Source organism: Dreissena polymorpha, chromosome 5 (genome assembly GCF_020536995.1).
Source record: "Dreissena polymorpha isolate Duluth1 chromosome 5, UMN_Dpol_1.0, whole genome shotgun sequence".
Lineage (NCBI taxonomy): Eukaryota > Metazoa > Mollusca > Bivalvia > Myida > Dreissenidae > Dreissena > Dreissena polymorpha.
This window is the reverse complement of record NC_068359.1, coordinates 101796439-101818048: the sequence shown is the minus strand read 5'-3', so window position 1 is coordinate 101818048 and position 21610 is coordinate 101796439. Positions and strand designations below refer to the sequence as shown.

General features: G+C 37.4%; 1 protein-coding gene and 2 long non-coding RNA genes across 6 annotated transcripts in view; 2 read left to right on the top strand and 1 right to left on the bottom strand.

Moving 5' to 3' along the window:
* The window catches only part of LOC127881374 (uncharacterized), a 58840-nt gene extending 49010 nt beyond the window's left edge, over positions 1-9830 (bottom strand). The window contains exon 1 of one of the 2 annotated variants that reach the window (XR_008050031.1): positions 9790-9830. This is a non-coding gene — a long non-coding RNA (uncharacterized LOC127881374). Of the gene's footprint in view, positions 1-9551; positions 9717-9789 lie in introns of those variants that run through there. The other variant, XR_008050030.1, reaches the window with a different exon arrangement.
* Positions 9798-21610, top strand: part of LOC127881359 (uncharacterized) — a 50976-nt gene continuing 39163 nt past the window's right edge. For 2 of the 3 annotated variants that reach the window (XM_052429132.1, XM_052429131.1), the window contains exon 1: positions 9895-9926. In XM_052429132.1, the coding sequence (XP_052285092.1) occupies positions 9918-9926 (9 nt within the window). In that variant the 5' untranslated portion in view covers positions 9895-9917. Of the gene's footprint in view, positions 9937-21610 lie in introns of all 3 variants that reach the window. The other variant, XM_052429133.1, reaches the window with a different exon arrangement.
* LOC127881378 (uncharacterized) lies at positions 19002-19506 on the top strand. The gene is made up of 2 exons (XR_008050035.1): positions 19002-19126; positions 19292-19506. It is a non-coding gene; the product is annotated as an uncharacterized LOC127881378 (long non-coding RNA).

Genomic DNA, 21610 nt, shown 5'->3' with positions numbered 1-21610 from the left:
CCTTGACCTTTGACCTAGTGACCTCAAAATCAATAGGGGTCATCTGCGAGTCATGAGCAATGTACCTATGAAGTTTCATGATCCTAGGCCCAAGGGTTCTCGAATTATCGTCTGACAACCACCTGGTGGACGGACAGACCGACCGACCGACATGAGTAAAGCAATATACCCCCTCTTCTTCAAAGGGGGGCATAAAAAATAATCTTAAATAAACATTTTGAGGGGAAAATCTGGTTGTCCGCTGATAAAAACATAGATTAAAACAAGTGTTCCGCAGTCGGAGACATATGTCCCTCCAGCAGGGCTTTGAACTAGTGACCCCGATTTCAATAGGGGTCATCTACTGTTCAAGGCAAATGTGCACGGGAAGTATCAAGCCAATCAGTCGATTTGTTGATGAGTTATTGATCGGAATCAATTGTCTTACTTATTGTGCCAGTGACCATGACCTTTGACCTAGTGACCGCAATTTTAATAGGGGTCATCTACTGTCCTCGGTAAAAGGCACATGAGATGTATCAAGCAAATTGTTGAATCAGTTGACGAGTAATTGATGGGAAACGATTTCACACTAAGTGTGTAACAGTGACTGTGACCTTTGACCTAGTGACCCAAATTTCAAAAGGGTCATCTAATGTCTAAAGCCAATGCACATGTGAAGTATCAAGCCAATGGTTGAATCAGTTGACGAGTTATGATGGGAAATGATTTCACACTAAGTGTGTAACAGTGACCTTGACCTTTGATTTAGTGACCCCAATTTCAAAAGGGGTCATCTACTGTCTAAGGCCAATGCACATGGGAAGTATCAAGCCAATCGGTGTTTCACTTGACGAATTATTGATCGGAAACGATTGTACTCTAAATGTGTATCAGTGACCGTGACCTTTGACCTAGTGACCCCAATTTAAAAAGGAGTCATCTACTGTCCAAGGCCAATGCACATGTGAAGTATCAAGCCAATTGGTGAATTCATTGATGGGTTATTGATTGCAAACTATTTTCACACTTAGAGTGATAGTGACTTTTACCTTTGACCAAGTGACCCCAATTTCAATAGGAGTCATCTACTGTCCAAGGCCAGTGCACATGTGAAGTATCAAGCCAATCGGTCAATTCGTTAACGAGTTATTGATCAGAAACGAACTGGTCTATCGACATTCAGACTGGTCTACCGACAGGTCTACGGACATTCAGATTGGTCTACCAACAGACAGCCAGCAAAAAAATATACCCCTTCTTCTTCAAAGAGGGGCATAGAAAGTGAAAGGACCGTATTAAACTCTTAAATGTTCTCAAAAGGTTAAGGAGTAAACATTAATGTTACATATTCAGACAATGACGCTGTATTTAATATTTTCATTCTAAAAAAATAAAAATAAAAGAATTATGTCTTGCTAAGTTTGGTTTTTGAGAACTAAATATTGTACTTCTTTACTTTATTGTAATGCCATGGTGCAATTCATACAATTCTCTTTGTTGCTGTTTGCAAGAAATTTGCTTGACCAGATATGTTCACACAGATAAAATAACTTTAAAAAACACTTAGAATCATTTAGCAAACACAATACACATAATTTGAACACTTCCTATCCATTTGTATCAAACTGGAAACCAATGGAACATTCACAACATTTCAAATATTTCTAATTTTGAATAGAGACTGCAGATGTCTCTCAGCTGATAATTAACAAAAATTGATATATCTAATGATGATGGCTTTCAAATTTGTCGACATATGTTGTTTGTCAAACTTAACGATGGTAATTACATTAACTATTCCTGAAATATCACAATCAGACACATACATCTTTGTAACATATGTTGTTATTGTACCAGACTGCACAGTTGACTCAGTGGTTATTTTGCCTTAAATAAAATTTAAGTTATCACATGTCAAATCCATCAAAAATCATAATTTAACACTAACTATTCCAAATACATGTAGAAGAACACTTCAATCCACTACTCTTTCCATTGAATATCCAAGAACAATAATTTTTGAAACATAAAATTTAAGTTATCACATGTCAAATCCATCAAAAATCATAATTTAACACTAACTATTCCAAAAACATGTAGAAGAACACTTCAATCCACTACTCTTTCCATTGAATATCCAAGAACAATAATTTTTTAAACATGGTCAGATACAAATTGATTCTACATTGCCATTTGGCATGCCGTTATGTTTTAGTATAATTTGTAAAGGCAACATGCTGTGAATATTGATGTGGGTATGGGTAGGTATGGGTAGGTCTGGCTTTTAATAATTGGCACAACATTTCATCGCTGTCGTTCTAAAACCTCGTAGCTACAAAATGCCAACTTTTCAGGAGAGAGAAAAAACCGTCTCATTACAATGTTTGAGAAATTGAAATTCTGTAAAAATACCGAACAAATGAAGCTGAAAAATACGGTACAAGCCGTAGACGCGAAAGTCATACTGATAAGTCATACTGACAGTCAAACATGGTAGCTACATTATTTTTTTCACCACAGTTTTGTCATTTTTATGAGGTACGTCAATTCGTCTTGATAGGAAACCTCGTAGTTGCAAATATTTTTTTTTATAAAAACGTTTTTGTCAAATTTGTCCAAACGAAACGACGTACCTATAGGTGAAATGGCGTCGCTACGACTTTTCGTCATTAAAAAAAACCAACAATCATTCTACAATATTTCGTCACGTGGCTTTTTCAAGGGCTCTAATTGGCGTAGAGCTATGAGATATAGCACAAAACACGCGCCAGACTTCATATATTCGGAAAAGACGAAAAAAATATTTTGAAAATTTTGGAGCTACGAGGTTTGAGAACGACAGCAACGATTTGTCATTTGTCAATAAGTATAAATGTGGCTCTGTGTTGCTACAAAATTGATATTTTTGCATAAAGATAAACAGGCAGATCAGAAAGAGCACAGGAAAGGACTTGGCGTTGAGTTAAAGGGATGACATGCAGATGGTCCAGCCGTCCAATATATTTGTTTACAGAACACTATAATCACATTAAAAGAGAACTAGAAAGGGAATAAATATTATATTTATCTATTTCCTCTTTAAAAAAAAAAGTGATCATAATTCTCTGCAAAAACATTTGTATGACCGAAAGGCAATCATGACTACACGTTACACAAGGCAAACCTTTCGGAACTAGGGCCCGTATTCACCAACCGATTCTTAGACGTCAGAATAAAGAATAGACTTAGAACCAAGAAAATGTGTTCAGTGTTTGAATATATTAAGGCCTCCACTGGTGATTATGTCATTAACAAAATGTTCTATATGAAGAATAATATAGATAAGAGATGTTAACTGCAGAGTTTGACTCAAAATTAAAGAAATTGAATATTCTAATTTAAAGAATTTTCTTTATTCTTAGACTTAAGTCTAAGAATTGTTTGGTGAATACGGGCCTAGGCCTTTAGCATTCTTCAGTTATCATCTGGAAACAATTTTACTGTTTCAGATCACTGTGACCTTGCCCTTTGAATTAGTCACCTAAAAATCAATAGGGATTGTCATCACAGACATGACCAATACCCCTATGAAGTTTCATGATCCCAGACTTAAGCGTTCTTGAGTAAGCATCCGGAAACCATTTTCCTTTATTTTTTTAAAGGTCACAGTGACCTTGACCTTTAATCTAGTGACCCCAAAAATGGGTGTGGCATGTAGAACGCATCAAGGTGCACCTACATATGAAGTTTCAAAGTTGTAGGTGGAAGAACTTTGATTTTAGAGACAAATGTCAAGGTTTTAGCACGACGCGGACGGCGGAAGTCAGATGGCGGACGGCCGAAGTCAGATGGCGGACGGAAGATGGTGGACGCCGGACGACAAGGCAAATGTTGACGGCGCACGACGCACGATACACGACGGACAAAAGGCGATCACAAAAGCTCACCATGAACATGTTGTGCTCAGGTGAGCTAAAAACACATGTTCTGACCAAATTTCATGAAGATTGGACCAAAAATGTGACTTCTAGAGTGTTCACATGTTTTCACTATATACATATAGAGAAAAGTGCCCTGCCCCCTGGCGGTCATGTTTTTTCACCGATCTAGACCATTTTCGAACTTGTCCGAGATATCAATGAAACCGATGTTTTGACAGATTTTCATGATGATTGGGCAAAAATTGTGACTTCTAGAGAGTTCACAAGGTTTCTCTTTAGCCATATAAGGAATACTGCCCCGCCCCCTGGTGGCCATGTTTTTCAACGGACCGGAACCATTTTTGAACTCAACCAACATATCATTAAGGCAAACATTTTGACAAAGTTACATGAAGATTGGGCATGAAATGTGACTTCTACAGTGTTCACAAGGTTTTTCTTTTTTTTTGCCCTAGTGACCTAGTTTTTGAAAAGCATGACCCAGTTTCGAACTCAATCGAGGTATCAATGGGAAAAATGTTCTGACCAAATTTCATGAAGATCAGACAATGAATGTGGCCTCTAGAGTGTTCACAAGGCAAATGTTGACGGCGCACGACGCACGACACACGACGCACGACGGACAAAAGGCGATCACACATTGTGCTCAGGTGAGCTAAAAATCAGTAAAAATCTCTGACCTGGTCCCAACCCAACCCCCATAACTTTTGACCAAGGGGTCAGATCAAAATTCAAACAAGATGTGTTTGTGAAACACAATGTCCCCCTATATGACGTTTGACCTTGAAGGATGGCCTTGACCTTGTGAAGGATGACCTTGACCTTTCACCACTGAAAATGTGCAGCTCCATGAGATACACATGCATGCCAAATATCAAGTTGCTATCTTCAATATTGCAAAAGTATTCATAAAATAAGTGATTTGGGCCACATATATTTGACCTCTGACCTTGAAGGATGACCTTGACCTTTCACCACTCAAAATGTGCAGCTCCATGAGATGCACATGCATGCCAAATATCAAGTTGCTATCTTCAATATTGCAAAAGTATTCATAAAATGAGCGATTTGGGCCACATATATTTGACCTCTGATCTTGAAGGATGACCTTGACCTTGACCTTTTACCACTCAAAATGTGCAGCTCCATGAGATACACATGCATGCCAAATATCAAGTTGCTATCTTCAATATTGCAAAAGTATTCATAAAATGAGCGATTTTGGCCACATATATTTGACCTCTGACCTTGAAGGATGACCTTGACCTTGAACTTTCACCACTCAAAATGTGCAGCTTCATGAGATACACATGCATGCCAAATATGAAGTTGCTATCTTCAATATAGCAAAAGTTATTGCAAAATGTTAAAGTTGGCGCAAACAGACCAACAGACCAACAGACAGACAGACAGACAGGGCAAAAACAATATGTCCCCCACTACTATAGTGGGGGACATAAAAAGTGCACTGTTGCACATATGCTCATAGCTACCATGTGTGTAAGTTTCAAGGTTCTAGTGCCAGGTTTTTTCTCTCCTTTTGTTGGGAAGATAGCCCATGGCTTTGGCATTGGGAATTTTATTGGCATTTTCATGAAATTGGGAAAATAAATTCATTAGCCTTTTTTTCCACACGAAAAGTCCACTGATTAGGGAAATACTCAATTTGATATAACTTTATAATCATTCAAATTAAAAGAACCATATCATATAATACTTTGTTAGATGTAATTGAATTAAAATTGAGATAAAATACGCATTAGACACTTCTTTCGAAAAAAAAATGTTTTTTTTTTGGAAATTGGGAATTTTTTGCCACATTTTGGGAAAAAAGTATACTTTTTGGGATTGGGAACATAACCGAATTTCGGCTATAAAATCGGGCCAAAAAACCCTGAGTGCTAATAGTGTAGGAGGAGATAGTGGCCAGGACATGCGGACGGACAGACGGCGGAGATAACCACATAATAGATTTCAAAATCTAAACTCGGACCCTAAGTTCAAGGTCAAGGTCACAGGGGTCAAAAAAGAAAGAAAGGTCTTGTCCAGATACACATGCGTACCAAATATGAAAGCTTTGTCTGAAGGGACACAATAGTAATGAGCCTTTTTCGAATCACCGTCGCAGATTTGGAAACCTGAACGCTGACCTCAAGTTCAAGGTCAAGTTCACAGGGGTAAAAAATTGTATGCACATGGAAAGGTGTTTTCCAGATACACATGCATACAAATATGAAAGCAATATCTGGAGGGACGCAGTAGTTATGAGATTTATTTGAACCGCGGTCGCAGATTTCGAAACCTGAACGCCGACCCCAAGTAAAAAAATTTCATGCGCATGGAAAGGTGTTGTCCAGATACACATGCATACCAAATATGAAAGCAATATCTGAAGGGACACAGTCAGTATGAGCCTTTTTCAAATCGCGGTCGCAGATTTCGAAACCTGAACGCTGACCTAAAGTTCAAGGTCAAGGTCACAGGGGTCAAAAAGGTAATGCGCAAGGAAAGGTGTTGTCGAGATACACATGCATACCAAATATGAAAGCTATACCTGAATGGACACAGTAGTTATGAGCTTTTTTCGAATCGCTGTCGCAGATTTCGAAACCTGAACGCTGACATAAAGTTCAAGGTAAAGAGATAAAAAATTGTATGCGCATGAAAAGGTGTTGTCTAGATACACATGCATACAAAATATGAAAGCAATATCTAGAGGGACACAGTAGTTATGAGCCTTTTTCTAATTGCGGTTGCAGGAAAATCTCTGACCCGGCCCAACCCGAACCCACATAACTTTTGACCCTGGGGTCAGATCAAAATTCTGTCGCTGTAACAGTCGCAAATATGCTCATAGCTACCATGTGTGTAAGTTTCAAGGTTCTAGTGCTAATAGTGCAGGAGAAGATAGTGGCCAGGACGGACAGACGGACAGATGGACGGCGGAGATAATCACATAATCCCCACTTTTTCTCCAAAAAACTTGGGGATAATAAGAATTTGATTTCATTATTACTGTAATTCTTTCAAAGTACATCTTCATAAAGTCATCTATTTTGATTCTGCAATAAGAATAGTTTGAGTTCCTGAAGGCTATTGTAGACAATGCGATAGTACGATGTAGACAATGCGATAGTACGATGTAGACAATGCGATAGTACGATGTAGACAATGCGATAGTACGATGGCGACAATAAGACAATGCAATAGTGCCATAAAACGATGACCACAGTGTGACAATACGATGACCACAGTGTGACAATACGATGACCACAGTGTGACAATACGATGACCACAGTGTGACAATACGATGACCACAGTGTGACAATACGATGACCACAGTGTGACAATACGATGGCAACAGTGCAATAGTACGATGATGACTATGCGATAATTCGATGACGACAGTACCATGACTATCGCATTGTCGCCATCATACTATCCCACTATCGCATTGTCGCCATCATACTATCGCTTTGTAGCATTGTCGCCATCGTACTATCACATTGTCGCCATCGTACTATCGCATAGTCCCCATCGTACTATCGCATTGTTCCCCTCTGGATTTAAATGTGTAACCACGATGGCTTTAACGGTTTTTCGTACCTTAACCTGTAGTTTTTACGGGTCTTGCAGATTTTACTCTACACGTCACAATATACTTAAAGATTTCCTTCACAAATTCAATGTGAAAGCTATAACTTTAACAAAAAATAAAGTCAAAGTTTTGCGTGTAGACACCCTCATAACTAGACCTTTTCTAAAAGAGAATTCCAAGCCGAATTCATTTAAACAATAAACAAGAGCTGTGTTCATGAAACACAATGCCTCCTACTGCGCCGCTATGAAGCCATATATTTTACCTTTGACCTTGAAGGATGACCTTGACCTTTCACCACTCAAAATGTGCAGTTCCATGAGATACGCATGCATGCCAAATATCGAGTTGCTATCTTCAATATTGCAAAATTTGACCCTTGACCTTGAAGGATGACCTTGACCTTTCACCACTCAAAATGTGCAGCTCCATGAGATACACATGCATGCCAAATATAAAGTTGCTATCTTCAATATTGCAAAATTTTGACCTTTGACCTTGAAGGATGACCTTGAGTTTGACTTTTCACCACTCAAAATGTGCAGCTCCATGTGATTCACATGCATGCCAAATATTTAGTTGATATCTTCAATATTGCAAAAGTTGACCTTTGACCTTGACCTTAAAGGATGACCTTGACCTTTCGCCACTCAAAATGTGCAGCTCCATGCAATACGCATGCTTGCCAAATATCAAGTTGCTATCTTCAATATTGCAACCTTTGACCTTTGACCTTGAAGGATGACCTTGACCTTTCACCACTCAAAATGTGCAGCTCCATGAGATACACATGCATGTCAAATATCAAGTAACTATCTTCAATATTGCAAAATTTGACCTTTGACCTTGACCTTTCACCTTGAAGGATGACCTTGACCTTTCACCACTCAAAATGTGCAGCTCCATGAGATACACATGCATGCCAAATATCAAGTTGCTATCTTCAATATTGCAAAAGTGATGGGCAATGTTAAAGTTTTCGAACGGACGGACGAAAGGACGGACGGACTGACGGACGATTAGACAGACTGAATGACGAACAGACAGACGGACAGTTCAAAAACTATATGCCACCCTTCAGGGGCATAAAAAAGTTATGGCGAAAATTATAGTTTTCGGACAGACGGACAGATGCCATATATTTGACCTTTGACCTTGAAGGATGACCTTGACCTTCCACCTTACAAAATGTGCAGCTCCATGAGATACACATGCATGCAAAATATCAGGTTGCTATCTGCAATATTGAAAAAGTTATGGACAATGTTAAAGTTTTCGGACGGACAGACGGACACCATATATTTGACATTTGACCATGAAGCATGACCTTGACCTTCACCAGTGTTTTTTTTCATTCAAAATTGGGTCCGGTAACAGGACTCATTCCCAATGGAAAAAAGTATATATTTTTCCCAAATGGGAGCTAATTTTTTTTTTTTAGATCAATATTTTGTTTATCTCCCATCCATATAAGAATCAACCTTAGTAAATAAAATACTGGACACACTTGTATCCTTATTTTTGAAGCATTTGTTAGCAAAACAACAACACTAATTCCCCAATTTTTGTCAAAACTCCGCGATTTTTTCCAATTCAAAGGGACCCGGCCCCATTCCCAAAATGGTGAAAAAAAACACTGCCTTTCACCTATCAAAATGTTCAGCTCCTTGTGATACACATGCATGCCAAATATCAAGTTGATATCTTGAATATTGAAAAAGTTATGGCCAATGTTAAAGATTTTGGACAGACCGACAGACGCCATATATTTGACATTTGACCTTGAAGGATGACCTTCACCTTCACCTTTCATCACTCAAAATGTGCAGCTCCATGAGATGCACATGTGTGCCAATTATCAAGTTGCTATGTTCAATATTGAAAAAGTTATGGCAATTAAAGTTTTCGGACGGACGGAGAGACTGACACACTGACGGACAGTTCAACTGCTATATGCCACCCTACTGGGTGCATAAAAAGATAGGTTATGTGGAATTTAAGAAAGAATTCTACGCGAATCAACGGTCACTGTTTTAAGGCCATCTTTTTACCGGTTTCTCTCCGGTTGATGATGGTTTCCCGCCAACTGTCAAAGTCTCATGTCTAGTCTCCAACCTCAAAGTAAAACACTGAATTTGTAATATGCAACAATGTTTTCCCTACCACCTGCACACAGAAATATTCAAAAATAAAGTCATGAAAAATGCCCATACAGAGAATTGTGTTTCCTAATTAATGACGTTCCAATTTTTATTGAACACCAAAAGTATTTAGTATATAGTAACCTACACCGGTAACCGGAAGTGCACTGCACCAGCAAAAGTTTGGAAAGTTTGTCGTCCTCCAAGTTTATTTATTTCAAGCTCATTTCATGCATAACATGACAGTCGGAACAAAAACATTGCAACACTCAGTTGATGAACGATGTGACAATCTGTAAATATTGTTTATTTTCATAATATAACATTCATTTTATTGATGCGGTTTTTGTGTGTGTGCAATTTCATTTCAAATAAGGTTGAAATCTGAAAATTAATTTGATAATCAAATTTCAAAATGACAACTTTGAACTTACTAAGAGTGAGACAGGCCACATTTTCACTTTCATCAAACTATCAAGTGCTAGACATCATCGGAAAGGGTGTTTTTTTTAGAAAAGTAATACTGTTCAAATTAAGACTGTATCTTACCTCAGCAAAAAAAATATTTAGGATTTATAAAGGTGTGGTCACCAAAATTTCACAGATGTAGAAAAAAATAAATATTTTGTATGTCTGCAAAAAATGCAACATTATTTCCATAAAATGTAATCTTTTCTGGTAATATTGAGCTACACCTTACTGTAATACAAGGTGGTGCTTTTTGCAACCAGTAAAACAAGATGGTAACAGTATGACATCACATTTTCAGGCTACTTGGGAATATGCTGATATTGTTATTTGAACGTTTTTTTCATAAAAGTTAAAACAACAGCCAAATTAATAACAATGACAGTCAGCGGGTCATCCATCAATAAAACAAATCTGTTTAATGATGAAAATACGAAATCACCCGAAATCATCTTTTAACCAAGAGTTACTTGATTTTGTTGCAATCCTAATGCAAATAATTTTAAGTAAAAAAAGTGCTTTGAAAAAGTCTGGATAATGAAATACCAGACAGACAGTTGAATGCCATATTCCACCCGACCTGGGGCATGATAATCAATTTAATATCTAAATATCAATGGGCCGGATCGAATTTCACACTTTATCTTTCGGTCATGTAGGTAGACTGGCATACTAAAACAGCGATTTTCCTTGTCCAATTGGGAAAAGTACCCGTACCGGTTCAATTGGGAAAAATTGAGTCGTGAAAACCTCAAAATTGGGAAAAATTGAGTCGTGAAATCCTTAAATTGGGAAATTCGCGTCGTGAAGTTTGGGTCTTCTTGAATACATCATACAGTTTAAACTTAATTGAACATACCCAATAAAATAATCATTTGCAAGCATGCCTTAATTACCATTAAGTAATAAAGTTGATATAAATAACAAGATAATATAAAGAAGACACAAAATAAATTACTAGTTGTTTTAATCTCTTATAAAGCAATGTCTCTCTCTTTCATTGTTTTGAAAATTTCAACAATCTTCGACGTTTGATCATCACTCAGTTGCTGGGATCCCTCTCTGCACAGCATCATTAGAGCTGTCAATGTGTCCTGTGATAGACGGTTCCGATTGGTCGTGCAAAGATTGTTCATTAGACTGAACAACCTTTCCACAGAGGCAGTGCTGGAGGGCATTTCAAACTACGATAAGGTTTCAAACCGACGTCAAACAGTACGCTGGCTGCCTGACAAAAGAACCGCAAACAGTAACGATTCTATTGATTGAACGCGCTGAATAATAAAACCCGATATTAATCCAGCGCGTGGTTACACACAACTATACGATTTTCTTTGTTCCCTCGCCGAAAGTTGGGTTTTGTTACGAAACTTTCGATCGTTTTGAGAAAAAATTCGGACGCCGATTGGGATTTTTTCAGATGCCGATTGGGAATTTGGGAATTTTCGCTCGATTGGGAAAGTACCGTTTACCGGTACTTTATAAAGAAGGAGGAAAATCGCTGTAAGAATAAGCTCAATATCTGATGTAGTTAAGTAAAAAAAAAACACTACGAAAAACGGTAAGTATAGAAAAAGTTTTAAGGTCCCAATCTCATGTCACAGTTGTTGGTTTATCTGTATTGATGGTGGTGAATGTAAAACTGTTTAGTAGATGATACACATTTTATTAGGAATTTACTTTGAAACTTTAGAGGAGCCTTGAATTCAAAGAGAATATAGTATTATGGTTATATATAAGTCATACTTTATGATACATTTCTTTATAAAGCAGTCTTCACGCTAAATATTTTAGCCAAATAGACCTTCGGGCTAATCAGATGGAATTTTGAATAGCCCGAAGACATGCTCAATAGCCCGAAGAGGTCAATATAAATGTTATTAACAATCAGAAAATCTACTTCCATTAGTAAAAACAGATGCATGTGATTACAGTAATAAAGGGTATTCTGTTTCCTTTTGAAATGCATTTTATACAAAATTCACCAGATAATTATGCTGTTTCAGGGATTTCAATAGACACAGAATCCTGCGTTTTGACGCAAGCAAATTAAAAATGACTCGTTTTTGACGCAACCCTTTTTTCTGCCATGCGTCATTTTAACGCATCGAAAATTTGACCCGTGCGTCAGTCTCTCGAGTTCCATGGTAATAAATCCCGCTGTGCTCCTAATTAAAATTAATGTTTCAGTATTTGAAACTCCGAATACCTTGGGCACTGTTTATCTTATCTCATCTCTTCCAATACACATGTCACCGTCTAAATAGTGCGTGCGCACTAACTGGGTAATTAACAGCAGTGATTACGTGATAAATGATTGACCATCCGATAATTGCAGTTTTTTTCAGACTTTGCAGACAGCACGGTTAAAAAAGTCAGCAAAAGTAATTAAAGAAAAAACAAAATTGATCTGTCTATTAATTACGTAGATCCACTAGTAAGTCCAGCGAGTTTTGTCAGTTTGTTAATCCACCGGTAATTACGAGTAACACCCATCTTAAATAAACTGGAATCACAGTTCACTTTTTATACTAACAAGTCATAATACTACACATAAACATTGAGAAAACACATTTCCTCGATTAGATATAAATTATCAGAGTAGAAATAAATTGCTACGTCATGACCTTCGACATTGTAAATGGCGGACATAATGTAAATTAACATTCAACCCGCGCTCAATTCAAAGCAGCAAGCTGGCGATTCAAATTGCAAGTAATGGTGATTCAATAATGGAGAAAGCATTAACTAGATTTAACAAACATTTGATAAGGTTTGTTAAACCAGATAACAACAAGAAAAATTTCGATTATTTAAGTTAAATACTACCGGTAAGGCATTCTTAATTGTACATTTTTCGGACATGTATGGTATTCCGATGAACAGTAATAGATATACTAGATGTTCCATGCATTTAGATTGTGTTTTGTTAGAAAAGCTATCATAGGGATGTTGATAATATAATGACGATACATATGTGATGAAAAGGTGCTAACGGTACATATCTAAAGTTACTTAAATGTGTTAAAAGACTTAAATGTGTTATAAGGAAGTAGATTTTGATGTACCAATTCATTAAAATATGTTGTGTTATTGTTATTTAATAAAGCAGTATAACTTTTTAAGATATTGTGTTACTCTTAGAGCATATTTTTATCAAAAAAATTGAATAATACAGAAAAAAACACAATTAACGCGCTTCAAAATTGACCCCCAGCATTTTTCAATTTGACTCCTCAAAATTTCAGTCCAGGGGTCATTGACTCCTGGTTTTTAAAATCTATTAAAATCCCTGTGTTTATTGCTCAGGTGAGCTTTTGTGACCGGTCTTTGTCCGTCGTATGTCCGTTAGTCCGTCCATCTGTTACCATTTGCTCGTAAACACTCTAGAGACCACATTTCTTGTCCCATCTTCATGAAACTTGGTCAGAAGCTTTTTCCCAATGAAATCTCGGCCGAGTTCGAAACTGGGTTGTGCCGGGTTAAAAACTAGGTCACTAGGTCAAAAAAAAGAAAAACCTTGTAAACACTGTAGAAGTCACATTTCATGCCCAATCTTAATGTAACTTTGTCAAAATGTTTTTCTTAATGATATCTTGGTTGAGTTCAAAAGTGGTTCCGATCCGTTGAAAAACATGGCCGCCAGTGGGCGGGGCAGTTTTCCTTTTTTTGCTATAGAGAAACCTTGTAAACACTCTAGAAGTCACAATTTTTGCACAATCAGGAAAGTTGGTCAAAACATTGGTTCAATTGATGTCTTGGACGAGTTCGAAAATGGTCGAGATCGGTGAAAAAACATGGCCGCCAGTGGGCGGGGCATATTTCTCTATATGTATATAGTGGCCGTTTTCCCTATTTGGCTATAGAGAAACCTTGTAAACACTCTAGAAGTCACAATTTTTGCCAAATCATCATGAAAGTTGGTCAAAACATTGGTTTTATTGATATCTCGGACGAGTTTGAAAATGGTCGGGATTGGTGAAAAAACATGGCCGCCAGTGGGCGTGGCATTTTTCTCTATATGTATATAGTGAAAACATGTGAACACAGTAGAAGTCACATTTTTGGCCCAATTTTCATGAAATGTGCTCAGAACATTTGTTTCCTTGATACGAGAGTTGAGTTAAAATAATGGTTCCGGTCAGTTGAATAAAATGGCTGCTGGGAGGGGGCAGTTTTCTCATTATGCCCCACCCCCCCCCCCCTTTGAAGAAGAGGGGGTATATTGTTTTGCTCATGTCGGTTTGTCCACCAGATGGTTTCCGGATGATAACTCAAGAGGGCTTATGCCAAGGATCATGAAACTTCATAGGTACATTGATCATGACTCGCAGATGACCCCTATTGATTTTCGGGTCACTAGGTCAAAGGTCAAAGTCACGATGACCCGAAATAGTAAAATGGTTTCTGGATGATAACTCAAGAACACTTATGCCTAGGATCATGAAACTTCATAGATACATGATCATGACTCGCAGATGACCCCTATTGATTTTCAGGTCACTAGGTCAAAAGTCAAGGTCACGGTGACCCAAAGCAGTAAAATGGTTTCCGGATGATAACTCAAGAACGCTTATGCCTAGGATCATGAAACTTTATAGATACATTGATCATGACTCGCAGATTACCCCTATTGATTTTCAGGTCACTAGGTCAAAGGTCAAGGTCACGATGACCCGAAATAGTAAAATGGTGTCCAGATGATAACTCAAGAACGCCTAGGCCTAGGATCATGAAACTTCATAGGTACATTGATCGTAACTCGTAGATGACCCCTATTGATTTTCAGGTCACTATGTCAAAGGTCAAGGTCACGATGACCCGAAATAGTAAAATGGTTTCCAAATGATAACTCAAGAACACTTAGGCCTAGGATCATGAAACTTCATAGGTACATTGATCATGACTCGTAGATGACCCCTATTGATTTTCAGGTCGATAGGTCAAAGGTCAAGGTCACGGTGACCGGAAATACACTTCAACACCTTTATTTCGAACACCGATTATCTGAAGTCGCTGTTATTTCGAAGTATTTTTCGGGTCCCGATTGTGGTTCTTCTTTGTTCAATGTAAAATTTCATTGTTAATCCGAACTTCGTTAAACCGAAGAAATTGTGAATTCGAATAGATTCTGTCCCAACACTATAATTCGCACCTTATTATCAATCTTTAATCTGAAGTCAAAACTCGAAACTGCAAAACACTGAGCGTAATTTCACACCTATGTCGTCTGCGCGTTGCGCTTCAAAAGCCGCTCCTTACACCTTTGTTGTCTGCACGTAGCATGTTAATTTTATAATGTGGTCAAAAGCTGACAACGAGGCCGACAACACAAGAATGAACATGATATCTAATCAACTTGTGACCATATGCATCAACGACGTAAGGCAGATCTGCGAGCAAAACACGGGAGGAAGTGAGTTCTTCAATGTCCTTGACAAATTGGAGAAATATGTTACACGCGTCCAGTTTAGTGCTGATAATGCCGGTGTTCAGAGAGACATCGCGTCTTATTTAAAAAAGATTAATTCATTTCCGAAAATGTATTTATATATATTTACTTGTATGATGTGCTATTCATGATATTTTATATGTTATGTAATTAGAGAACACTAAAAAGAAGAAAACGAAGCGTTTTATTCCTCCGTTTGTTACAAGTAGAAATATATTGCTATCTGACTCGTTTACGTTTTTAAGTAAAACAATTATTAAAAGTACAGTGTGACCGAACCATGTGAATTCCACAACTTTTTTCTTTACAGAATCAAAGAAGTCGTCTTTCAAATGTTTATTTCGAATTATCGTTAATCCGAAGTTTTTTTAACGGTCCCAACAACGGTGTTACAGTGTAGTAAAATGGTTTCCAGATGATAACTCAAGAACGCTTATGCCTAGGATCATGAAACTAAATAGGTACATTGATCATGACTCGAAGATGACCCCTATTGATTTTCAGGTCACTAGGTCAAAGGTCAAGGTCACGACGACCTGAAATAGTAAAATGGTTTCTGGATGATAACTCAAGAACGCTTATGCCTAGGATCATGAAACTTCATAGGAACAATGATCATGACTCGCAGATGAACCCTATTGATTTTCAGGTCACTAGGTCAAAGGTCAAGGTCATGGTGACCTGAAATAGTAAAACAGTTTCTGGATGATAACTCAAGAACGCTTATGCCTAGGTTCATGAAACTTCATAGGTATATTGATCATGACTCGCAGATGACCCCTATTGATTATCAGGTCACTAGGTCAAAGGTCAAGGTCACAGTGCCAAAAAACATTTTCACTCAAAGGCTGTCAAGGTCACGGTGACTCAACTTAGAAAAATGGTTTCCGGATGATAACTCAAGAATGCTTACGCCTAGGATCATGAAACTTCATAGGTACATTGATCATGACTCGCAGATGAAATATTGATGAAACTTTACCAGGATGTTTGTCTGGACAATATCTAGGTCAAGTTTGACATTTGGTAAAGATTGAATGAACTGACTCCTCTCAGGTGAGCGAACTAAGGCCATCTTGGCCCTCTTGTCTTTCTTTTTTTTGAAATATCATCTATTAAATGACCACACACCCACATTATACCCCCCTCTCCATAATGGCTTACGTTATACTGTCAAGCACTGAATAGTCGAGCGCGCTGTCCTCTGACAGCTCTTGTTTCTTTAGTCCAGTCCATAGACACAATAATTTAAATATTTGTAGAATAGGTCATTGTAACTATACGTGTCTGTTTCATGTACCAGTGCTCATGTCCCTTGTCTTTTATATTTTCATTTGAATCTCTTGTGAGATTCAGTCACTTGTCATGTGTATGTCCAGCCATATACTGTGATGTCATTCTTGTTTTGTCAAGTGAGAATAAGAGATATCACATAAACAAGATTTGTATTGGTCAATGATAAAAACCCTGTGAAATTCATTGCAAATTGCTGACGATGCTTTTCTTTGCTCCCAGGCTGTTGAAAGACACACTTTTTTGAATTCTACTATTACTGTTTTTTTTTTCCATCTACCAACCTGGTGAGTATTAGATTATTTAACCCCCATTACCATTGGTAATGGGGGCTATATAGGAGTCACTTTGTCGGTCTGTCTCGAAACTTCATCTGATCTTCACCAAACTTGGTCACAAGTTGTATCAAGATGATGTATAGGTCAAGTGTGAATATGGGTCATGCCGGGTCAAAAACTAGGTCACGGGGTCGTTATGTCTGTTTTAAACCGAAAGTTTGTCCGGACCATAACTATGTCATTTATCGTTGATTTTAAATAACATGGTACATTTATTCACCATCATGGGACGGTGTGTCGTGTGAAAAAAGTACGTTGATATCTCCAAAGGTCAAATGCTTGTTTGGGCCATAACTTTATAATTTATTGTGAGCTTTTAAATCATTTGGCAAACTTGTTCACCATCTTTGGACGGTGTGTCGTGCGAAAGAATTACGTTGATGTCTCCAATGTCAAGGTCACACTTAAAGTTCAAAGGTTAAAAATAGCCATAAATGAGCTTGTCTGGGCCATAACTATGTGGTTCATTGTGAGATTTTAAAATCATTTGGCACATTTGTCCACCATCATTGGCCGGCATGTCTCGCGAAAGAATTACATCAATATCTCAAAGGTCAAGGTCACACTTTGAGTTCGAAGGTCAAAAATGGCCATAAATGAGCTTGTCCGGGCCATAACTATGTCATTTATTGTGAGATTTTATAATAATTTTGCACATTAGTTTACCATCATTGGCCAGTGTGGCGCGAAAGAATAAGGTCGATATCGCCAAGGTCAAGGTCACACTGTGAGTTCAAAGGTCATAAATGGCCATAAATGATCTTGTTTGGGCCATTACTATGCCATTCATTGTGAGATTTAAAAATTACTTGGTACATTTGTTTACAATCATTGGAAAATGTGTCATGCAAAAGAATTTGGTCAATATCTCCAAGGTCAAGGTCACACTTGGAGTTCAAAAGTGAAAAATGGCCATAAATGAGCTTGTCCGGGCCATTACTATGTCATTCATTTCGAGATTTTAAAATGACTGTACGTTAATTTTGTTCACAGTCATTGGATGGCATGTCATGCGAAAGAATTCAAGAGTTCAAAGGTCAATATGGCCAAAAATAATAATAAATAATTATATAAAACAGAGAAACAACTTCATTGTTTTTTAATATCTAGTCACTCAACATTTCTGTCAAAGACCTTCATCAGGAGTAAACATTTGTGTCTTGTTCTGTGAAAGATGAGCATAATGCAGTGTAATCAGGGACGACACTTTCTGCCTAAACTTGATTTTCGGTAAGGAGCGACTTCCTTTAAACTAAAAATACCATAAAAGCGGAAAGGTCACATAATAGGTCAAATAATAGAAAAACCTTGTGTAGACAATAGAGGTCGCAGTTTTCATTTTCATCTTTATGAAATTTTGTCAGAATGTTTATCTTTATGAAATCTGGGTTGGGATTGTATTTGGGTCATCTGGGGTCAAAAACTAGGTCACTAGGTCAAATAATAGAAAAACCTTGTGAAGATTGCAGAGGTCACAGTTTTCATCAAATCTTTATGAAATTTGGTCAGAATGTTTATCTTGATGAAATCTGGGTTGGAATGGTATTTGGGTCATCTGGGGTCAAAAACTAGGTCACTAGGTCAAAAACTAGGTCAAAAAGTAGAAAAACCTTGTGTAGACAGTAAAGGTCACAGTTTTCATCCAATCTTAATAAAAATTTGGTAAGAATGTAAAATCTGGGTTGGTATTGTAATTGGGTCATCTGGGGTCAAAAACTAGGTCACTAGGTCAAAAACTAGATCAAATAATAGAAAATCCATGTGTAGACAATAGAGGTCGCAGTTTTCATCCAGTCTTTATTAAATTTTGTCAGAATGTTTATCTTGATGAAATCTGGGTTGGAATTGTATTTGGGTCATCTGAGGTCAAAAACTAGGTCACTAGGTCAAATAATAGAAAAACCGTCAACAATTTGTTTGTGTAGACAGTAGAGGTCACAGTTTTCATCCAATCTTTATGAAATTTGGTCACAATGTTTATCTTGATGTAATCTGGGTTGGGATTGTATTTGGGTCATCTGGGGTCAAAAACTAGGTCACTAGGTAAAAAACTAGGTCACTAGGTCAAATAATAGAAAAACCTTGTACAGACAATAGAGGTCACAGTTTTCATCCAATCTTTATGAAATTTGGTCAGAATGTTTATCTTGATGAAATCTGGGTTGGGATTGTATTTGGGTCATCTGGGGTCAAAAACTAGGTCACTAGGTCAAATAATAGAAAAACCGTGTGTAGACAATAGAGGTCACAGTTTTCATCCAATCTTTATAAAATTTGATCAGAATGTTTATCTTGATGAAATCTGGGTTGGGATTGTATTTGGGTCACCTGGGGTAAAAAACTAGGTCACTAGGTCAAATAATAGAAAAACCTTGTGTAGACAATAGAGGTCACAGTTTTCATCTAATCTTAATGAAATTTGGTCACAATGTTTATCTTGATAAAATCTGAGTTGGGATTGTATTTGGTTAGTCAGGTGAGCGATTCAGGGCCATCATGGCCCTCTTGTTTTAAAGATGTGTTTCATGATTATTATCCCCCGCCAGAGGCGGAGGGATATTGTTTTGGCGTTGTCCGTCTTTCCGTCCGTCCGTCCATCTGTCCGGCACTTTTGTGTCCGGAGCCATATCTTGGAAGTGCTTTGGCGAATTCTATTGAAACTTGGTATGAGTATATATATGGATAAGAGGATGATGCATGCCAAATGGCATTGTACACCATCTGTTAATAACAGAGTTATGGCCCTTTGTATCTTGAAAAAATGCTTTTTGTGTCCAGAGCCATATCTTGGAAGTGCTTTGGCGGATTTTATTGAAACTTGGTATGAGTATATAAATGGATAAGAGGATGATGCATGCCAAATGGCATTGTACACCATTTGATAATAAAGGAGTGATGGCCCTTGGTATCTTGAAAAAATACTTTTTTTGTGTGTTCGGAGCCATATCTTGGAAGTGCTTTGACGGATTTCATTGAAACTTGGTATGAGTATATATAATTTATGGATAAGAGGATGATGCACGTTGGCGTTGTCTATCCGTCCAGAAAACTTTTGTGTCCAGAAGTATATTGGCGGGGGATATAAATTCAATAAATTTGCTTGTTATATCTCAATTCTATTTCAATTTAATCTTGTCAAACATACTTAATTATGAAAAAGAAATGAATATAGTGCAAACATGTACAAATGTAATAATCAGAGAGTAAGTAAAAAAAACTCCCAAAAAGGGAAACGCCGCAAAAATTTCCCCTCATGAGGGTAGCGACCTGCTTCCCCTAAAATGGATTGAGGGCCCTGGAGTTTTTAGCTCCCATTTGGAAAAATATATACTTTTTTCCATTGGGAATGGGTCCGATTACGGGACCCGATTTTGAATGAAAAAAAAACACTGCATATTAATGACTCAATAGAGGCCATATTGATGGCTCAAATCTTGATAAATTTGGTCAAATTGTTTGTGAAGACATTTTCTAGGCTGAGTTCTAATATTGGTCACTTGCGGAAATGTTTCCATTTGTTATATACACAATAAAGAAACAAACAGAGTGAAATTAATTTGTTTTTCTTTCACTTATATATAGGACCAAGCATGTGACTAAGACCCTTGAAATGCAAGTCTCTGCACAACAGCCCATGTCCGAAGCTCACTTCTCCATCAATTTTTAACAGATCGGCAAACCTTGGTATCAAACAAAGCAGAAGGCTAACGGAATAAATGGATGCCTCTTCGCTCAAGTCTACCGTAAAGTGGTCATGAAACAGATAACTTGCAAAACATTTACTAAAACAGCGAATTTTTTTCTTCTTTATAAAGTACCGGTAAACGGCACTTTACCAATTACAAAAAAACTACAAATTTCCCAATTGCTGTCCAAAAAATTCCCAATTCATGGTAAAAAAAAAAAAAAAATTTTTTTTGGGGGGGGGGGCCTGGAGAGAAAATGCAACATTTAGTTAGTTTCCCTATGCAGCTCTATGGCTTGAGCCTAGGTAAATATAATATAGACAGCTTGAAAACACTTAGTTATCAATTTAAAAGTATTTGGGAGTAAACAATAAAATTCACCAATTTCCCAATTTGAGTTTTTCACGATTCAATTTTTCCCAATTTTGATGTTTTCACGACTCTATTTTTTTCCCAATTGGACCAGTACGGTTACTTTTCCCAATTGGACAAAAAAATCGCTGTAAAATCCATCTAGGTACCAGGAAAACACATTGAAAGTATAGATAATTCTGTTTGACAGTCATCCATACTGCAATTACACATCAAATGCAGTCAATATTGAACTCACTCAACACTTACTAACATAAGTATCCCTCCAAATCCAATCTGTTGCAAGAGTCAGCTGTCCAACTAGCTGTCTTCACACTCGCTAGGCCATATACATGTATGACCAAGAAATTGTTTTAATCC